The 15,716-nt window shown below is 42.5% G+C and overlaps 2 protein-coding genes across 2 annotated transcripts; both read left to right on the top strand.

The window, feature by feature from the left end:
- The first annotated feature begins 4,090 nt into the window (after positions 1-4,090).
- Positions 4,091-8,707, top strand: si:dkey-12e7.4 (uncharacterized protein LOC558132 homolog). Its single transcript, XM_056415854.1, has 6 exons — positions 4,091-4,243; positions 6,986-7,037; positions 7,335-7,489; positions 7,863-8,035; positions 8,229-8,340; positions 8,453-8,707. The coding sequence occupies exons 1-6, from the start codon at positions 4,091-4,093 to the stop codon at positions 8,564-8,566; spliced, it is 759 nt and encodes a 252-aa protein (XP_056271829.1). The 3' UTR covers positions 8,567-8,707.
- A 1,215-nt stretch (positions 8,708-9,922) lies between these two features.
- syt19 (synaptotagmin XIX) lies at positions 9,923-14,694 on the top strand. The gene is made up of 9 exons (XM_056415852.1): positions 9,923-10,014; positions 11,152-11,357; positions 11,458-11,531; positions 12,032-12,151; positions 12,594-12,779; positions 12,915-13,055; positions 13,154-13,273; positions 13,889-14,000; positions 14,078-14,694. Exons 2-9 carry the CDS (start codon positions 11,168-11,170, stop codon positions 14,383-14,385), a joined length of 1,251 nt encoding a protein of 416 aa, XP_056271827.1. The 5' UTR covers positions 9,923-10,014; positions 11,152-11,167; the 3' UTR covers positions 14,386-14,694.
- Positions 14,695-15,716: the final 1,022 nt, after the last annotated feature.

Here is a 15,716-nt window from a genome sequence, read left to right as displayed (position 1 = left end):
GGGACATTAAATAGTATTGGATCCTAAACTGTGTTCAGGGTTCCATATGATGAGGTTTCGGTAAACAACATTCACGCCAGCAAACTCGGTAGGTGAATCGCTGAGTAGACAGAATAAGCGAAGGGTACTGCTGTGCATGTAAACACATCATCATCCATCACACATCCAGCCCACTGTGCTAAACCAACGAGATGAAGACTGGAGGCAGAGTACTACAGGGGAAGAGAGAAGGGATTATGAATACAAGAGGATAATGGATATGATTTATGCATCGATGAAAGGAACCCTGGTATTTTATTTATGATCCCCTTAAATATAGCTCATGTGAATTAAATAAGTGATTGGATAATGGATGTCACAACCTACATTCCTGTGTATCCCACACATCCGCGCACACACTGAACACAACCGTTAATAAAGGTTCTTCGGTGTTACCTGACAACTTGTTTCACACTGGGTTGTCGCACTGAAACACAAAAGCAAAGTCCCGCTTGCAGCTGGATTGACTGCTACTGTGGTTGAAAAGCAGAATTATCTATATATGACTGTGTCAAGCAGAAACTATTTAAAGAAATATATTTTTTTGTAAATATCCTAATTTGCATTCTCTGTGGGAATTTGATGAAAAGAGCAACATCACTCATGTGTTTCTGATTTTTAATCAGCTCAAGTCTGGAGATGCTTAAAGCTTAGAATGTCTGGAAGGCTGTAAACGGGGAGAAACACCTGGCATGGCTCCTTTCAAAGGTAAAACAATCACCCTACCTGCTGACAGGGTACAAACAACAAGTTGAGGTTGTGTAGGGGCTATGATGAATTCCTGACTGGGTGCCACTGGCTCGCCTCTTTATGCAAAGCTATATGCTGTAAACCTGCAATAACTAATGTGTGCCACTAGAGGGCAGCAGGGAACAACATTGATGGATCACCTTAGGTTGATAGGGCTAATTTGTCAGCTAACAGTTGCTTATTTACACATCCAGCAGTTCCAGAGCAACATTACATCATTTATTTGGAGTTTTATTTGGGCTCTAAATTAACGCTGAGAGTCGAAAACAGTAAAGCTGAGCGTAAACTTGTTGTGAAACATCGTTTTCACATTGTCATTAGAGACACTTTAAGAAGAAGAAAAATGTCAACAGATTGAAATGGTGGAAGTTTCCTTTAAATAATTTTTTAAAAAAGACTACACCTGTGTAAAAGCTGAATTATATCTAATAATTAAAGCATAAAGTTGGCTGACAAAATGTACATAAAGGGGCAGTGGCCCAGGATCGTAGCAGCTCGGACGCGTCCAAAACAGTGAAGTAGTTGGATAAATAAATATCCTTTACCTCGGTGTGCATGCAGATCCTCAATGTTATTATGCCTCACCCTTAAGTCTTGAAGGATTCCCCATGGCCCATGAAGTGTTTATTCCTTACCACCGAGCCAATGATTCAGGAAGAACATTGGACAGAGGATCCTTGTGGGACGCAGTGAGAGGAAGTGCTATGTGAAATGGTCAATACTTTTCAGATGAAGAAAAAACACTTTGAGTGACTCGACCATGTCTTTGGTTTTCGGTTGAATAGCACGTGACCTCTCGGTTATCCCTCGAGCTGAAAGGTACACAGGGGAGTTAAATAGTGGAGTTAAAGTTTGGCGTTCACAAACTTGATTTAAAGAACTGTCCAGTCAGTCATAGAGCCAGTATAGCTCTTAGGCAGCATTTAAAGTAACAGTATTGTTAAATGAACTCTAATGAACTTGGACTTTAAACTATCCACTTACTATGTGATTTTGTTGAGGGCTTTGGGGATTTTATGGCACATTTGGAAACAACACATTCTGTTTGCCTTCTCTGCACCACTTCCTGGACAGACCGCCACTAATCTAAGCCATCAACTGGTTGCAGATTTTTTCCAGGAGAGACAATACCTCACTGTTGTGTACGCTCAGGGGAGCCAGTTAACACCCTCCAGCTATGAACCACACATAGTGCCACTACCAACCCGCCATCCGCAATGTGTGCTTCTGTGCCAAAGTAATGTGTTCGTAAATGGAGGCATGTAGGAGCCAAAATCCAAATGAACCGACCTGAAGCAGACCAGGGATATCGCATGTTCCCAAGAACGAGAGCTTTAAGGAAACCTGGACTCGGGAGGCTGCCAGAGAAACCATCTGTGTGCTGCGAGTGCATAAGCTCCATCAGCTGCGCCGTCAACCTTATCTCTGCACCTCAATCTTAGCTTTCATTTTTGAAAACTAACTGAATGCAAAAGCAAACCGCGGATGCATCGCTTTTTAATTAAAAAAAAAATTCATGACAGCCAGATTATTTTATTTTTTATTTTTTATTCTTGTGTGTTGCTGCTACTGACTCGACAAATTTCCCCTTGGGGATTAATAAAGTATATATCTATCTATCTATCTATCTATCTATTATCTAATCATGAATCGCAAATGGATCAGGGAAATCAAATAATTTTATTATATCATGCATTTTCCTCTTGGAAAGTTCCCCTTTGGGTTTGTCAAGTATATACTAAAGATTAAAATCGGAAGCAGGGACATTGAAAATAACAGCTATGGATTTTGCTATTTTAATTAGCATTTTGTACGGGCAACAAAATGTCTGTTTCCAATATAATCTATTTTATAATAGATACATATATATATATATATATATATGGTGGGGCCAGGCCAGCCACCGCTGTATGTATGTATGTATGTATATATATATATATATCATTGCCACATTGAGCCACACAAAAAAAGTGGAACAAATTATTATAATATTAATTATATTTAAAAATTATATAAATTGTCCATATTTATTTTTGGAGAAATGGAATATACCCAGTAATATTTGTAAAATAGGATATCTGTGCAGAATCTATGCTTTTCCTGCAGTCCTCTCCGCCTGTCTGTATGTCTCAGCTGCACTGGGGACGAATCGTTATGGCCCAGAAGAGTCTCAGAAACAGTTTAGCCAATTACTGACTAAAGATATAAATGATTGATGTAGAAAGTAGCCAATCAGCGTCCTAAAATAGATTCATCTTTGGGCCAAAAGCTGCGCGCGTTCTCGTCATGCACCTTTTTTCCCCCCGACATGATAGCGAACGCGAGCACTTTTCTTCCAAGAAGACCCGACCCGGTCAAATCAATCGTGACATATCCAGCATGGACAGTTAATGCATCAGATTCAAAACTGTGTGAGGGAGTATGTGCGCAGTGCATTGTGGGTAGTATAAACCGAGCAAGAAAAGTCCAGCACATCAATAAAGTGTGACGGTTTACATTCAGTTCCCGCCAGGGGCGTCGTTAGGCCTTTTAGGGGGGCTTCAGCCCCTCTGAAATGTTCTTCAGCCCCCCCAAATAATTTAGCATTAATTCTTTTAATTTTAAATGTTTTTATGACATCATTAAATTAAACTATTGTTTCTCACATGGACACTATATTCATAACTCCAATAGACTATCATGAAGCTAGCTAGCTATTTTGTTAGAAACTGTCTCCAGTGAGAGAGCGTGTGAAAGAGTGAATTTTAAATACAAGAAATAACTTGACATCTCTATTATTTGCATTATAATACATTCTTATGATTTTCTTTTTTTTAGCATAAAATATCACTATGACCCTGAAATCCTGTCTCTTGTGTTATCGTATACTGAATGAAGCAAAACTACAGAGCAAGATCACTTTCTTATGAACTGTCTGAAACAATGGAGATGAAACATTGGATATGAAACAATGGATATGAAACAATGGATATCCGGGGCCCCAATATAAATTGGGTGTGCAAACGTACCCTAACTGTTCCGCTGCCCATGGGGCTTTGCCCCCCCTTTCGTTAAATCCTACATACGCCCCTTGTTCCCTCCTCCTCGTTTTACACAACTGACGTTTCAACAACTTTATTTCAGAGTCCCATCAGTTTCCAGTTGTTAAATATAAACTCTCATTGAACTTTCCTCCCTAGAGGTGATGTCGTGTGGAGCAACCCTCCCACCTGCCGGAGGAGTCGCGCGACAGCCCCCCGTCGCGAGCCAATAAATACCCTGCCAGAGAGCCACCGGGGCATTAGTTTCAGGTCGTTTCGTTATGACTAGCGCCATGCATTTACAAAACTGCGGCTCTGTGCTGGTGACGGGCGCCAGCCGAGGTCTCGGGCTGCAGCTGGTCGAGCGCCTGGCGAGTGGAGGCTCCTCCCCCGACAAGATCATCGCCGCCAGCAGGAACCCCGCGAGCGCGCAGGTAAAAACATGGACCTCCAGGTAGTGTCGCAGCTAACCACCCTGTCACTTCTCCACACGCAGCGCTGCACTTCGCTCAATTAGTTTGGTAAAATAGAGGTTAGTTACTCCTCGACGCCCAGTGCACTAAGGAGGGTGGAGACGCATCAGGCCGGTGTCACGGTTTAAGAAGCGACCGTGTTAACTGGTGACTTGGACCCGTTAGTTCGTTCCAGACAGCTGTTGAACATAAGAGAACACGTAGCTGCCTTCGTGAATGCCTCATTGTTTAATTTGTATTGAATACATTGTTATGTATATGAGAGGGTTTGACACTGCATTAAACCAAGCGGCATTCACGAGGACAGCTACACTGTTTTCTCTCGGCGTTTATCGATTCCAAGTACACTGAGTACAGACTTGTGTTCTTTTGGAGCGTGGACTTTGGAGTTTGGTCTTGGGAGTCCAGACTCCAAAGAACAGGAGGACGGTCTTTCTTCGATTGGAACAGCAGCTGGCTTGATGACGTCACCACATCAGCTGTTCTTGCTCTTGAGTTTACTCTAATTACTCACTGTAAATAATTGTTTGCAGTCAAAACAAATATGACAACCCTGTTTGTTTTCATTATCCTTTAAATATAATTATTTTATTTTGAATTGCGTGTGTGTGTGTGTATATATATATATATATATTAGAGCTGTGAAACGATTACAATTTTTAATCGGATTAATCACAGGTTTTTGTGGATTAATCATGATTAATCACATATTACCGATATTCTCGGTATATTTTGTGAGAACATAGAGATTTATGACAAAAGACGGATATATACATTTATACATTCTTCTATACAATGGTGCTGCAACTCAGCAGTTATTTAGCAGTTTTCTTCCATATGGAACATTAATACATCTTCATCCTAAACAGAATGTTTAACCCTCCTGTTACCTTTCGGGTCAATTTGACCCCATTCAATGTTTAATGTCGGTGTTCTTTGGGGTCAATTTGACCCCAGGCTATTTTCACTGTGTCAAACATATCAGAAATATCAACTTTTTATTTATTTAAAGGGCTATTTAGGTAGTCAACAAACAAACATAAAGTACCTCACACTTAAACTTGGGAAGCAATATTAATTCTAATAATTTTCTGGAGGTTTTAATTGCTGGGGTCAAATTGACCCGAGGGTAAAATATGTTCGTAAATGTAAAGGTAACAGGAGGGTTAAACAGAACATTTTCTCTTGTTTGTCAACCATTAACTCCACCATGATACAATCTAAAGGTGGACAGATTGACAAGTGACTTTTTTTGCTCGGTCGATGCGCGCGCACGGAGCTCTGTGGCGCGAGGCGGAGATCGATAAGTGTTAACGCAACGCGAAGAGACAGAAATGACATGCTGCTGTGGAGATACGATCAACAACAGACGTTTAGTTTAATAAAAGAACAAAGACGTGCTATAGAGAACATGTCAGGGGGCGGGCCAATCTTTTTAATGTCATGTGATCTACCGACACTACGCCGTGATCGACTGGCAGGTCGCGATCGACGTGTTGAGACCCTGATCTACAGGAAGTAAAAGTCGTAACAAGGTTTCCGGAGGTGAACCTGCGGAAGGATCATTACCGATGAACAGACCGTCTGCATGAGAGCGGACAGAGTTCAGATTGAAGTGGTGTATTGGAAGCTCATTTTGCAAGTGACTTTTTTTTCGTCCCGATGACCAACAACAGACAGATTGGAAGCTCATTCTGCGCATGCGTTAAATGCGTAAAAAAAAAAAAACTAGTTAAACCTGTAATTGAATTAACTGAGTTAACGCGTTATTTTTCACAGCACTAATATATATATACACACACATACACACACAACATTCAAAATGTAATAACCATACACACAATTGTATATATATTGTGTCCAAAATAAAAACATATGTATATATATAACCCTAACCCTATATATATAGTTATGAATCTTAACCCTCAGTCTACCTGTGAATAAATAATAAACTCTTTGTGCTCATTAGATCCTCCAAAACCCAATAATTATATCTCATGTTAAACCGTTACGGAGACATCAGAGCCAGTGGAGCATTTAAAAAAGTTAAAAGGCTGCTTTCGGCGGCCACAAAGCGCTGACCGCCTGGTGCTGTGGAGCTCACAGAGCGAGCAGGACCTCAAATCTCCGGCGCAGATCTTTATTAAGCTGAATCATAACAAACCAACCACAGATTTTATTTAAAAAAATACTAACTTCTTGTCTGAAAACATCCTAAAATATCATTCCGTGACTCAACAACAGTAGTATTTATAAAAAGTCAACTGTCAGTACTTTATTTTCTCCTCCGCTATATTCTGGGATATCGGCTGGCCAAAGTATGCACAAGTCTCCTCTGATGCATCCTCCGGAAAGTGGGAGGATCAAGTCACATCCGGGCATTTTGACCGTGCTTTGCGAGAAGTGGACTTTGAATTGGAACAATTGGTGCGTACTTCTCTGTACTTGTGTTTTCGTGGAACACAAGTACAGAGAAGTACGCACCAAGAACGCATATTGAGAAACGCGGCCTCTTATTTTTCTAACGGCAGTCGTAACTACGACAACAACGGATGCGTTCGGTCGGCAGTTAAAACGGTCGCTTCTTAAACCCTAACACCAGTAACGTCACTAGCTAGTGAAATACCGTTGACCCCCCCACCACACACACACACACTGGATATTTAGCAACTAACAACGACGTGATGTCTTGTTGACCTCCAGAAACTTCAGGAGCTGGCAGAGAAACATCCCAACATCCACATCGTCACTTTAGGTAAGGCAGAGAAGAACCATGCTTTAGTGTACATGAAAAAATAATTGAACAATATATAACAAGACGCCATAATAACCATAGACGCTAACCTAAACCTCAACTTTAACACACAAGGCCCGCTCATTTTAGATTTTACTTGTTGGCCTCATGCATTTTGGTCCTTGAAAACATGGCACTGGAGACATGAAGTTAAACTGAATGATTAATAAATCTTTCAGCATGTATTTTTATTTCCCCCCCCAATTTTGTTTCATTCAACTTTCGAGGATTGTCATTGTTCATGTGTCTCTGCACTAGACGTAGTGAGCCAGGAGAGCATCGAGCACTGTGTGGAGGAGGTGGGCCGGCTGGTGCGAGAGGAGGGTCTGAACTGCGTGATCAACAACGCAGGGATCAACGTGGTGGCCGAAAACTTCCACACCAACGCCGTGGCTCCTCTAATGATCACCAAGGTAATGTTCATGATACTCGTATTATTATGCTACAAACGGATGACCTTGATGGACGGAAGGGAGAAAACTCTGGAGCCCGGGACGGACTATCAGACGCTCGGAGGACACGCCGAGGCCACGCTGCAGCTTCATGGCAGCGTGACGTCTGCAATTAATCTTATAAGGCAGAAAATGCTCCTTTCTCTAGGCGGAAACTTTTAAACATGCTTTACTCACATACACATTATGTGTGTGCGTGTATATTGCTTTTGTGTTGTTGGTCTGACAAAAGAAGCAAATGGTTCATTTGATGATGCACATATTAATCTATTATGACACTTATCATTGGTTATAGCTCTAATGCATGTCCCCCCCCCCCCCCCCCCCCCCCCAGGGCTTCCTGCCTCTGTTGAAACGAGCTGCATTGAGAGGAGGAGCAGGTGGCGCGGGCGGCATGGGCATCCAGAGAGCGGCGGTCATTAATATGACGTCTCTGCTCGGTTCCGTGGCGCTCAACTGGGGCGAACTGGCCAAAAACTTCAAATGGTACCCCTACAGGACGTCCAAGGTATTGCTACCATTGGATAAATATAAATACAAAAGATATACATACAAGATGGATGAACTCTGCTTTGGTCTGATTGGAGTTGGGATGCTCCTTTTTCAAAAGGAGTTGGGTATTTCATTTCAGACCCTGCATAAGAACTCTCATCAGGTTTGTGTGGCGTAGCTGAGTCACGTGTTTCTGCTTCCGCCCTCCGAGCGCCCTGAACATGGTGAGTCGCTGTATGGCTCGAGACCTGGAGCCTGATGGGATTCTCTGTGTTGCTGTAGATCCCGGCTGGGTCCGCACTGACATGGGGGGGTCTGAGGTACAAGAGCGCCTGTCCACCGGCCATCATCCGTCTTTTTGGAACACACTCCATTGTTCTGACATGTGTCACGAATAACTTTAACACATTTTTTTCGTGTGTGTCTCTTCAGGCTCCACTGAGTGCGGAGGAGAGCATTTCTTCCCTCCTGTCTGTGATTGGTGGCCTGACTGAAAAGCATCACGGGTCATTTCTGAACTATACGGGAGAGATTTTGCCTTGGTGACTCGTCTTAAGAGCGCGTCTAACGGATCTGAATGGCTATTCATTCCAGTTAGCATCGTCGGCAACTAGTTAAACTAGCAAAGTTAAAGACTCGGAGAGCACAGCGTTTTAGAAAATCCTACATACTGTCCACCCGGTGGACTGTTTGGCCAGTTCAGTCATAATCTATAAGCTTTCCAAAAGCATCCAGCCAAGCTGTGTTCAAATGGCAACATTAACATATACATCAACGTCGTTGTACCAGGCAGAAAGACTTAGTTTCCTGCTTGGAACAGCCCGCTGAGCCTAATTTGTGATATTGGGCTATATAAAATAAACTGAATTGAAATTGAATTAGTTGAGTGAGTCTTAATAAAAAAACCTCCTGAGTTTTACGGTTGTAGTGTGAGGATTTGCAGAAGTAAAGTGAATTATCTGCAGTTAAAAGTTCCTCAAATAATTTGATTTAGCAATACTTTGAATGCAAGTGATTATATTCTACTGTTGGGCACTTTCTAAAATATTATCTACAGACCGTCTGTGCAATAGTTCAGGCTGCTGCTTGAAGACGGTCAAATGGAAATGTGTTACCTATTTTTGTCATTTAGTTTGAGATCTTTACTCTTTAGAGTTTTCAGCATCATTGTTGTGAAACTGTATTAAAAGTTTAACATTCCCATCATCAGTGTTTCTTCCAGTGAAAGAGGTCATCAATTCACACATGTTTATTCTTTTAGCTGATTTAGTGACAATCAGTACGATAAATCTTGTCGTCGCCTGTCTGTGTCAGAGGAACAAAGAAGTTTTGTCAAAAAGTTTTTCTTCCTCATTCTTGGAGCGACATGTTTTGGTCTTGTAATAACTTACTGATTCAGGGTGGGTGACTCGACATCTTTTTTTCATTTGTTTGAAGGTCGTTTGTAGTTGACCATAGTTGTGCTCGCAGTCCTTCAAGAATAATAATAGACGGCAATGAAAACATGAGGTGAGGTAACTGACATTCAGCGTCACTTGGCTAGTGGGTCTTATCACTGTCGGTTTACAGCACCTGTCTCCACTGCTGGTTTGGGTACGGGTGCACGGTGGAGGAGAGCGCACTCTGACTAAGGTGTATATAGTAGAGAATAGTTTTGGTGCTAAGTGGCCGGATTGTTGAAGAGGCCTCACTGGTGGATCTTTAAGAGGAACAGAGCTGGAGATAAGGACATGCCCTGAAATGTCATTCAAATCTTATCAAACCAGTTTGCCTGGTTGTGTGTGTGTGTGTGTGTGAGTGTGTGTAGAGTGAGAGGAGAGGGAGTGTGCACACAGCGGCATTAACAGGAGAGCTGCTAGGATAAGCCGCTGCTTTGGATTTCTTTGACAAACAAGTTATTTTTATTCATGAGATTCCGAGAGCTTTTTATTGCACGTGGAGATCCTTTTGTTCCTGAAGGAGAAACAAAATGAACTTTTTATTCCTCGCTGCAGGTAAATGTGTTTGTGTTTATTCTTCTTTTTTACGAGGTTCTGAGCTCATTTGAGCTGAATAGTCGTGTGTTATGCCTACTCCTTTTTGTATGAATACTAATACTACTTCCAACTTTGTCGTGTTTCCCCTCCGCACAGTTCATGGTGTTTTGCATGGAGTGTGAGGAGTAAGTGCTATTTGACTAAACCTGATGGCAGATAACTGTCTGTTTCCTCAGAGAATAATCCAACTATTAGTGCCCTAAAGGCCCTAAATGAACATTTACACAAGTTAATCTAGTTAATGGCTCACCTCAAACTGAAGTCGAACCTACAGGGATCCATATGGTGCGCTTTGGCCCGCAGGTCAAAAAGTCAGTGTTTAATAACGACATGAAAGGTCTCTCTGTTCTTTTCAAGTGTCCCGGTAAACCGTTACAGTTTAAGAGAAATGTAGGAAACTGAAGCAGCTAAATGGAATTCACTCATTCAATTATTTATCCCTGTGCTTTTCCTGCTATGATATGTTCAATGTGTGCCATGCTGTCGTCCAAATGAGTATCTTCAAGATGGTCGATTCTTATATTACCACTCTTATGTAGAAAGGTTCACATGGGGGCATACATGAACAGAAAAAAAGAGAACAAAAATCCTGTAATGAAAAATTATTGTCATGGACAAACTATTGACGGATTAGATTAGATTTCACGCTAATTGACTACTCACAACCTGGTCAAGTTTCACAGAGTTTACATTGTTTTATAATTGGTTGGTCACGCTGAAACCCGAAAGCAATCTTTTTTTTTTAGGGGGATGAAAACAACAACAGAAAAGCAGCGAGTCATCGCGCCAAGGAAACCCCTTTTTGTTTTTAATAAACGTCATTCTCATGTAGGTCGATCGCTCTGACATCACTTCCCAGGTCCTGCATGCCTCTGTGAATGCCCTGGATCAGGGCTGTATGCAAAAGTTGTCATATGCCGCTGTAATGCCACTTGTCGTGATGGAATCCAACAGGAATCCTCTATTGTAGATATTGATGCTGCTCCATTGCTGGACCTCCAATATGGCTTCCCACAGGCCCATTCCGTGGTCCCACAGCTCTGTAATCTACATGCATTGTACCCTCACGTGGTCTCCGTCTTTATTGTGTTGCAGAGTCAGGGTTAGGCTGATGGACTATCCGGCCCCCGAGTGGCTGCAGTCGAATGCTGGAGAGCTGAGAATGCCGTTCTCGGACCCGGTCAAGTACTGCATCCTGGGCGTCTCGGTCGCTCTTCTTCTGCTGGCGCTCAGCATCTTGGCGTGGCAGATCATCAGGTGCTGCACGGAGACGCACACTGCGGTCCCCCGGCACGGTGCTGGTGAGTTGATCGGATCTATTGCTGATGCCAGGTGGATGACCACAAAAAGTAATTACCGAATGTATTCTTGTGTCTGATTTAATTAAATGTTTTATTGTAGCCATCAGTGATCCCCTGCACTCGGTTGAAAAGACAAGAACAGTTGGAAACTGCTCAGGAGCTCCAAGTACGAGGGTAAGACGAAAGGAATTCGAGAGGTGTGGATGGAGCGAGAGATTCTTTATCTACATTTTTATTTCAAGAGATTTTCTTAGAACTGTAATGACATATGTAGTCTTTGGCCATTCTACTGCATCAGGCTTCTATCCTAACATTCATGTGTTTAGCTGCACTATTATCATGTTGCCGAGACACATCGATGTTGCTCTAGTACACGTGAGCGGTTGCCTCCCCACCCCCTGTCTCGGTGACATTAAAAGGTCCTCAAATGATTTGATTTAGCAATACTTCTCAATGGCACGTTGAATGCAAGTGATTATTTTGTACTGTTGGGCGTTTATTTGGTCCAGATCCGTTGTTTCGACATTGGCAACATTGTCTGTGTCAATAAAGATGAACTTGTTCAAACAAAGGAGAGTTGAGGCTCATCACAAGTCAAATAAAAGATGTCGGTGCCGCAGTTAGAAGCAACAGCGCTGAGGTAAAACGTTGTGTGTGTCCTGCATGGTCCCCAGACGGAGAACGTCAACGCAGAGGTCCGCTGGCTGAGTCGCTATCTGTCCCAGGCCTCGGTTCCCTTCTCGGGATCCAGTAAGGCGGACGGAGGCTCGGGGGAGCAGGCCGACATTAAAAAGGTAGTAAGTCCTTCTCTGGATAATCCCGTCCGTCACGTGAGGATCAACCAACAATGTTTTCTTAGTCTGCTCTGCGCTTTTTATCTTCAAAAACTATTCAAGGCTCCGTTAGGAATGTTCTTTGGTGTCCAATACATACATTACATAACATGAAATGGCCTTTGTGCATCCTAAGTGGAAGGAAATGTGTGAAATGTATTTCCTACTCATTGTGTTTTATCGGAGGCGTATGTCGTTTATGGACGTATACTTTGCAATAGGATTCATTTAACTTATTTCATATTAAGTTCAGCTTTTCAAGACATTGATTTTTTTGTTATTGTTGCTGAACAGTCATATGTGTTCACATTTTCCACACAGATAGTTGTCCATCGTCACCAAGCAGTATGATACTAGCCTTGGGTTACTGGTGTGCTTTTCCTAACTCGTCCTCTTATACCAGGTCGACGGATCGCTACGTTTTTCCATCTATTATGACCAACCGCAGTCCCAGCTGGTGGTCACCATCCTGCAGGTGGAGGGGCTTCTGGTGCCCGGCCAGATGTGCAGCCTGCAGCCATTTGTTAAGCTGAGAGTCATGGGGGCAAGTTTTGAGGAAGTGGAAGTGGCCCACCGCACGAACGAGGAGGTAATTTGGTCATCAGTTCTGCACGTAAAGTATTTCGGCCAACAAGTCACTTCGAAAGACGAATTGTCGGGCACAGAAACTACGGCAGTATGTCTCTGCACTGTGTTAAGGGCTTTACCGCTGTGACCCTCTCAGGGCGATCGGACTGCGCCCGTCTTGTGGACAGTGCTGCAGGAGTGGCGGACTCGCATCGTAAAAGGCAGTTGTAACCCTTTATTTGGAGACCAGTTCAGCTGCATTATGCAAGAGCTTCATCACATCAACCTCAGGATGGAGGTACTGCAGTAAACTGACCCATTTCTCACCCTCAGTGTCTCTCAAATCACTGGAAAACTTTTTTTTGTGCGTGACTCGTGTGTCTCTGTGCATCTCAGGTGAGGCACTTTGATAAATTCTCCAGACACACAGTGTTGGGAGAGGTGAGGGTTCCTCTGGGGCAGCTCAACATCTCCTACCCTCTGGAGCTCCAAGAAGATTTAAAGACACCCCAGAAGGTACAGTAGGACATCATACACGCGCACACACACACACACACACGCACATTCCCAAATAGTTTTTTTTGGTTCTCATCTTTCAGCTGAGGTGAATTAAAGAATTTTTTTTTTTTCACCAATGTGCTATTTGACGAATTCTGGTAAATTCTGAATGGGAAAGAAATCACAAAACATGTGACGGCGTAGCGTCCGTGTCTTATTGTTAATATTATTTAAATAAGTGAGTCTTTGCAGAGTTCGTAGAAGAAAGACAACCTTGTCCTTGGAGTAGAACAATTTCACATTGGAACAGTAAATTATCCTCCTGTTATGTTAAGCATTTGTATATAAACTCAATGTGCAAAATCATTTTCAATTTGGGATTGAGTTCGGATTTATTTTTTACAATTGTGTTTAATTTCTGGAACCTATAACATTCTCATTTTTTGGTTTAATTTATTTTTGATTGAAGAGATGTTTTATTTATAATGTGTCAACACTGTTTACTTTTTTCTGTAAATCCCACCACCATCACTCAAAGAAAATCTAAATTGTATGAAGATTATTTTGTGTTAACAGTTCATGCTGCAAAGATAATTATTTGCTTAAGTATTTCTCTTCCCACTATCTGGACAGGATCTGGTGGGAGAGGTTCTCCTGTCTTTAAAGTTTCTTCCCACCTCTCAGAGGCTTGAAATTGGACTGCTTCAGGTCAAAACGGTCCTCACAGAAACAGGCTCAGACGCAGGTGAATAACAACTACTGTCATAATATTACAGCCGTCATACAGTACAGTTCCTGATCCGCCTTCTCTGTGTTGGACAGCTCTGTACGCCAGGATCAGTGTGCAACGCAACCAGTGCAAGTTGAGGTACCAAAAGACCTGCGCGGTGGCCTGCTCTCTGGTCACTGTCTTCAACGAGGTTCTCATGTTCTCCCTGCCGGAGTTTCCTCTGGAGCAGTGTAAAATAGAAGTTTCTGTGTATGAGACTTGCGCGACTAGGAAATCACCCAAACGTCTGATTGGACAGTTGACTTTGGGGAAGGAGAAAAGTTCAGAAGACGAGCATTGGAGCTCAATGATGCGCTCAGTACGCCAGCCAATAGCAAAGTGGCACGGCCTACTGATCTGACTTTCATCTCGTAAACACTCTCCTGCACTTCCTGGATGTCCGCACCTGCTCCTGGATGACTGAAAGCTGTCGCTCTTGTGTGTCGGCCAAAGGGATCTGCAGCTGCTTCGCTGTGGGCCAAACATGGACCCCTCTCTATCCTGACAGATCTTTCAGTTCCAATAAGGACAGGACAGCAGCGGGACTGCCCAAAGAGCTTTAAATAGCTAACATTTGCATTCCTTATACTGTGCGGTCTGTAACTGTTGCATTGTGTGCTTGTTTTGGAATGCCTTTATTCTGCATTAATAAATCTCTGTATTACGGCTATGAACGTACACTCAATATATAGTTGAGGGAAAATGTAAAATATAGAGTTTGACTTTACAATCTCACCAAGGATCAGTAGCCTCACTGTGAATTAAAACAAAACACATTATTGATTGACATAGTGAGCCATTTTAAGCAGTCAGACATAAATACCTTGTGTTATTGGAAGCTGGTTCTATAAAAGAGGAGCTTAATACCTGAAGTCTCTGGCTCCCATCCTACTATTTAAGACTAGGAACCACAAGTAGCCCCACATTTAGTGAGGCAGCTCTCTAGTGGGGAAATATGGTACTACAAGCTCCTTAAGATATGATGGTGCTGTCAGGACACCGGAGTCGGGAAGAAAACCCGGGTCGCTGTAGTGGTAACCCACGATTTACCCAGTGGGCAATTGAGGACCCAGATGCAGAGAGTACAGTCAAGAGATTGTTTTAGTTCCTCTCCGTCACAACGGAGTTTCACAAAATGTAAACGTGTCTTTGAAGCGGCAATAACGTGAACACAAGAGGTAGATCCAAACAAAATCGTTAAATCCAAAAAGGTATAATCCAAACGAAAGTGTCAAATCCAAAAAGGGTATAATCCGAACAACGAGTCAAATCCAAAAATGGTATCATCCAAACCGAGTCACAATCCAAAAATGGTATAATCCAAACAAGAGTCAAAATCCAAAACACGGAAGAATAGCAACCGTTACAAGAGGGTACCGAGGATCACTAAGTATAATCAAACGTCGCGATAACATGTCTAGCACACTGCCAGGTATTTATACCCTGGTCAAACAAAGTTAATTGAACTTTACCAAGTGAAAACAGGTGTGGAACAGAAAGACTGAAATAATGTCTTTCGGCCACCAGAGGTCGCCAAATGACCCCAGTGGCAAAAACAGAAGTCCCAAATCATGACAGGTGCATCACCAATCAAGGCTTTGTAGGTTAGGAGAACATTTTTAAATGTAATTCTTGATTTTACAGGGAGCCAGTGCAGAGCAGCTAGTGCAGGAGTGATGTGATTTAAAAAAA

This window comes from Pseudoliparis swirei, chromosome 6 (genome assembly GCF_029220125.1).
Source record: "Pseudoliparis swirei isolate HS2019 ecotype Mariana Trench chromosome 6, NWPU_hadal_v1, whole genome shotgun sequence".
In the NCBI taxonomy this organism is placed as follows: Eukaryota; Metazoa; Chordata; class Actinopteri; order Perciformes; family Liparidae; genus Pseudoliparis; species Pseudoliparis swirei.
Note: the sequence above shows the minus strand (reverse complement) of the source record. Positions and strands in the feature narration are given on the sequence as shown.

Bases quoted from the DNA above. Each gene is read 5' to 3' on its own strand.
- si:dkey-12e7.4 (XM_056415854.1), top strand. From the start codon at position 4,091: ATGACTAGCGCCATGCATTTACAAAACTGCGGCTCTGTGCTGGTGACG. The intron at 7,038-7,334 runs GTAAGGCAGAGA...TCTCTGCACTAG, and splicing joins CATCCACATCGTCACTTTAG to ACGTAGTGAGCCAGGAGAGC. The intron at 8,036-8,228 runs GGTATTGCTACC...CTTCCGCCCTCC, and splicing joins TACCCCTACAGGACGTCCAA to GAGCGCCCTGAACATGGTGA.
- syt19 (XM_056415852.1), top strand. From the start codon at position 11,168: ATGGACTATCCGGCCCCCGAGTGGCTGCAGTCGAATGCTGGAGAGCTG. The intron at 12,152-12,593 runs GTAGTAAGTCCT...CTCTTATACCAG, and splicing joins AGCAGGCCGACATTAAAAAG to GTCGACGGATCGCTACGTTT. The intron at 14,001-14,077 runs GTGAATAACAAC...TGTGTTGGACAG, and splicing joins AGAAACAGGCTCAGACGCAG to CTCTGTACGCCAGGATCAGT.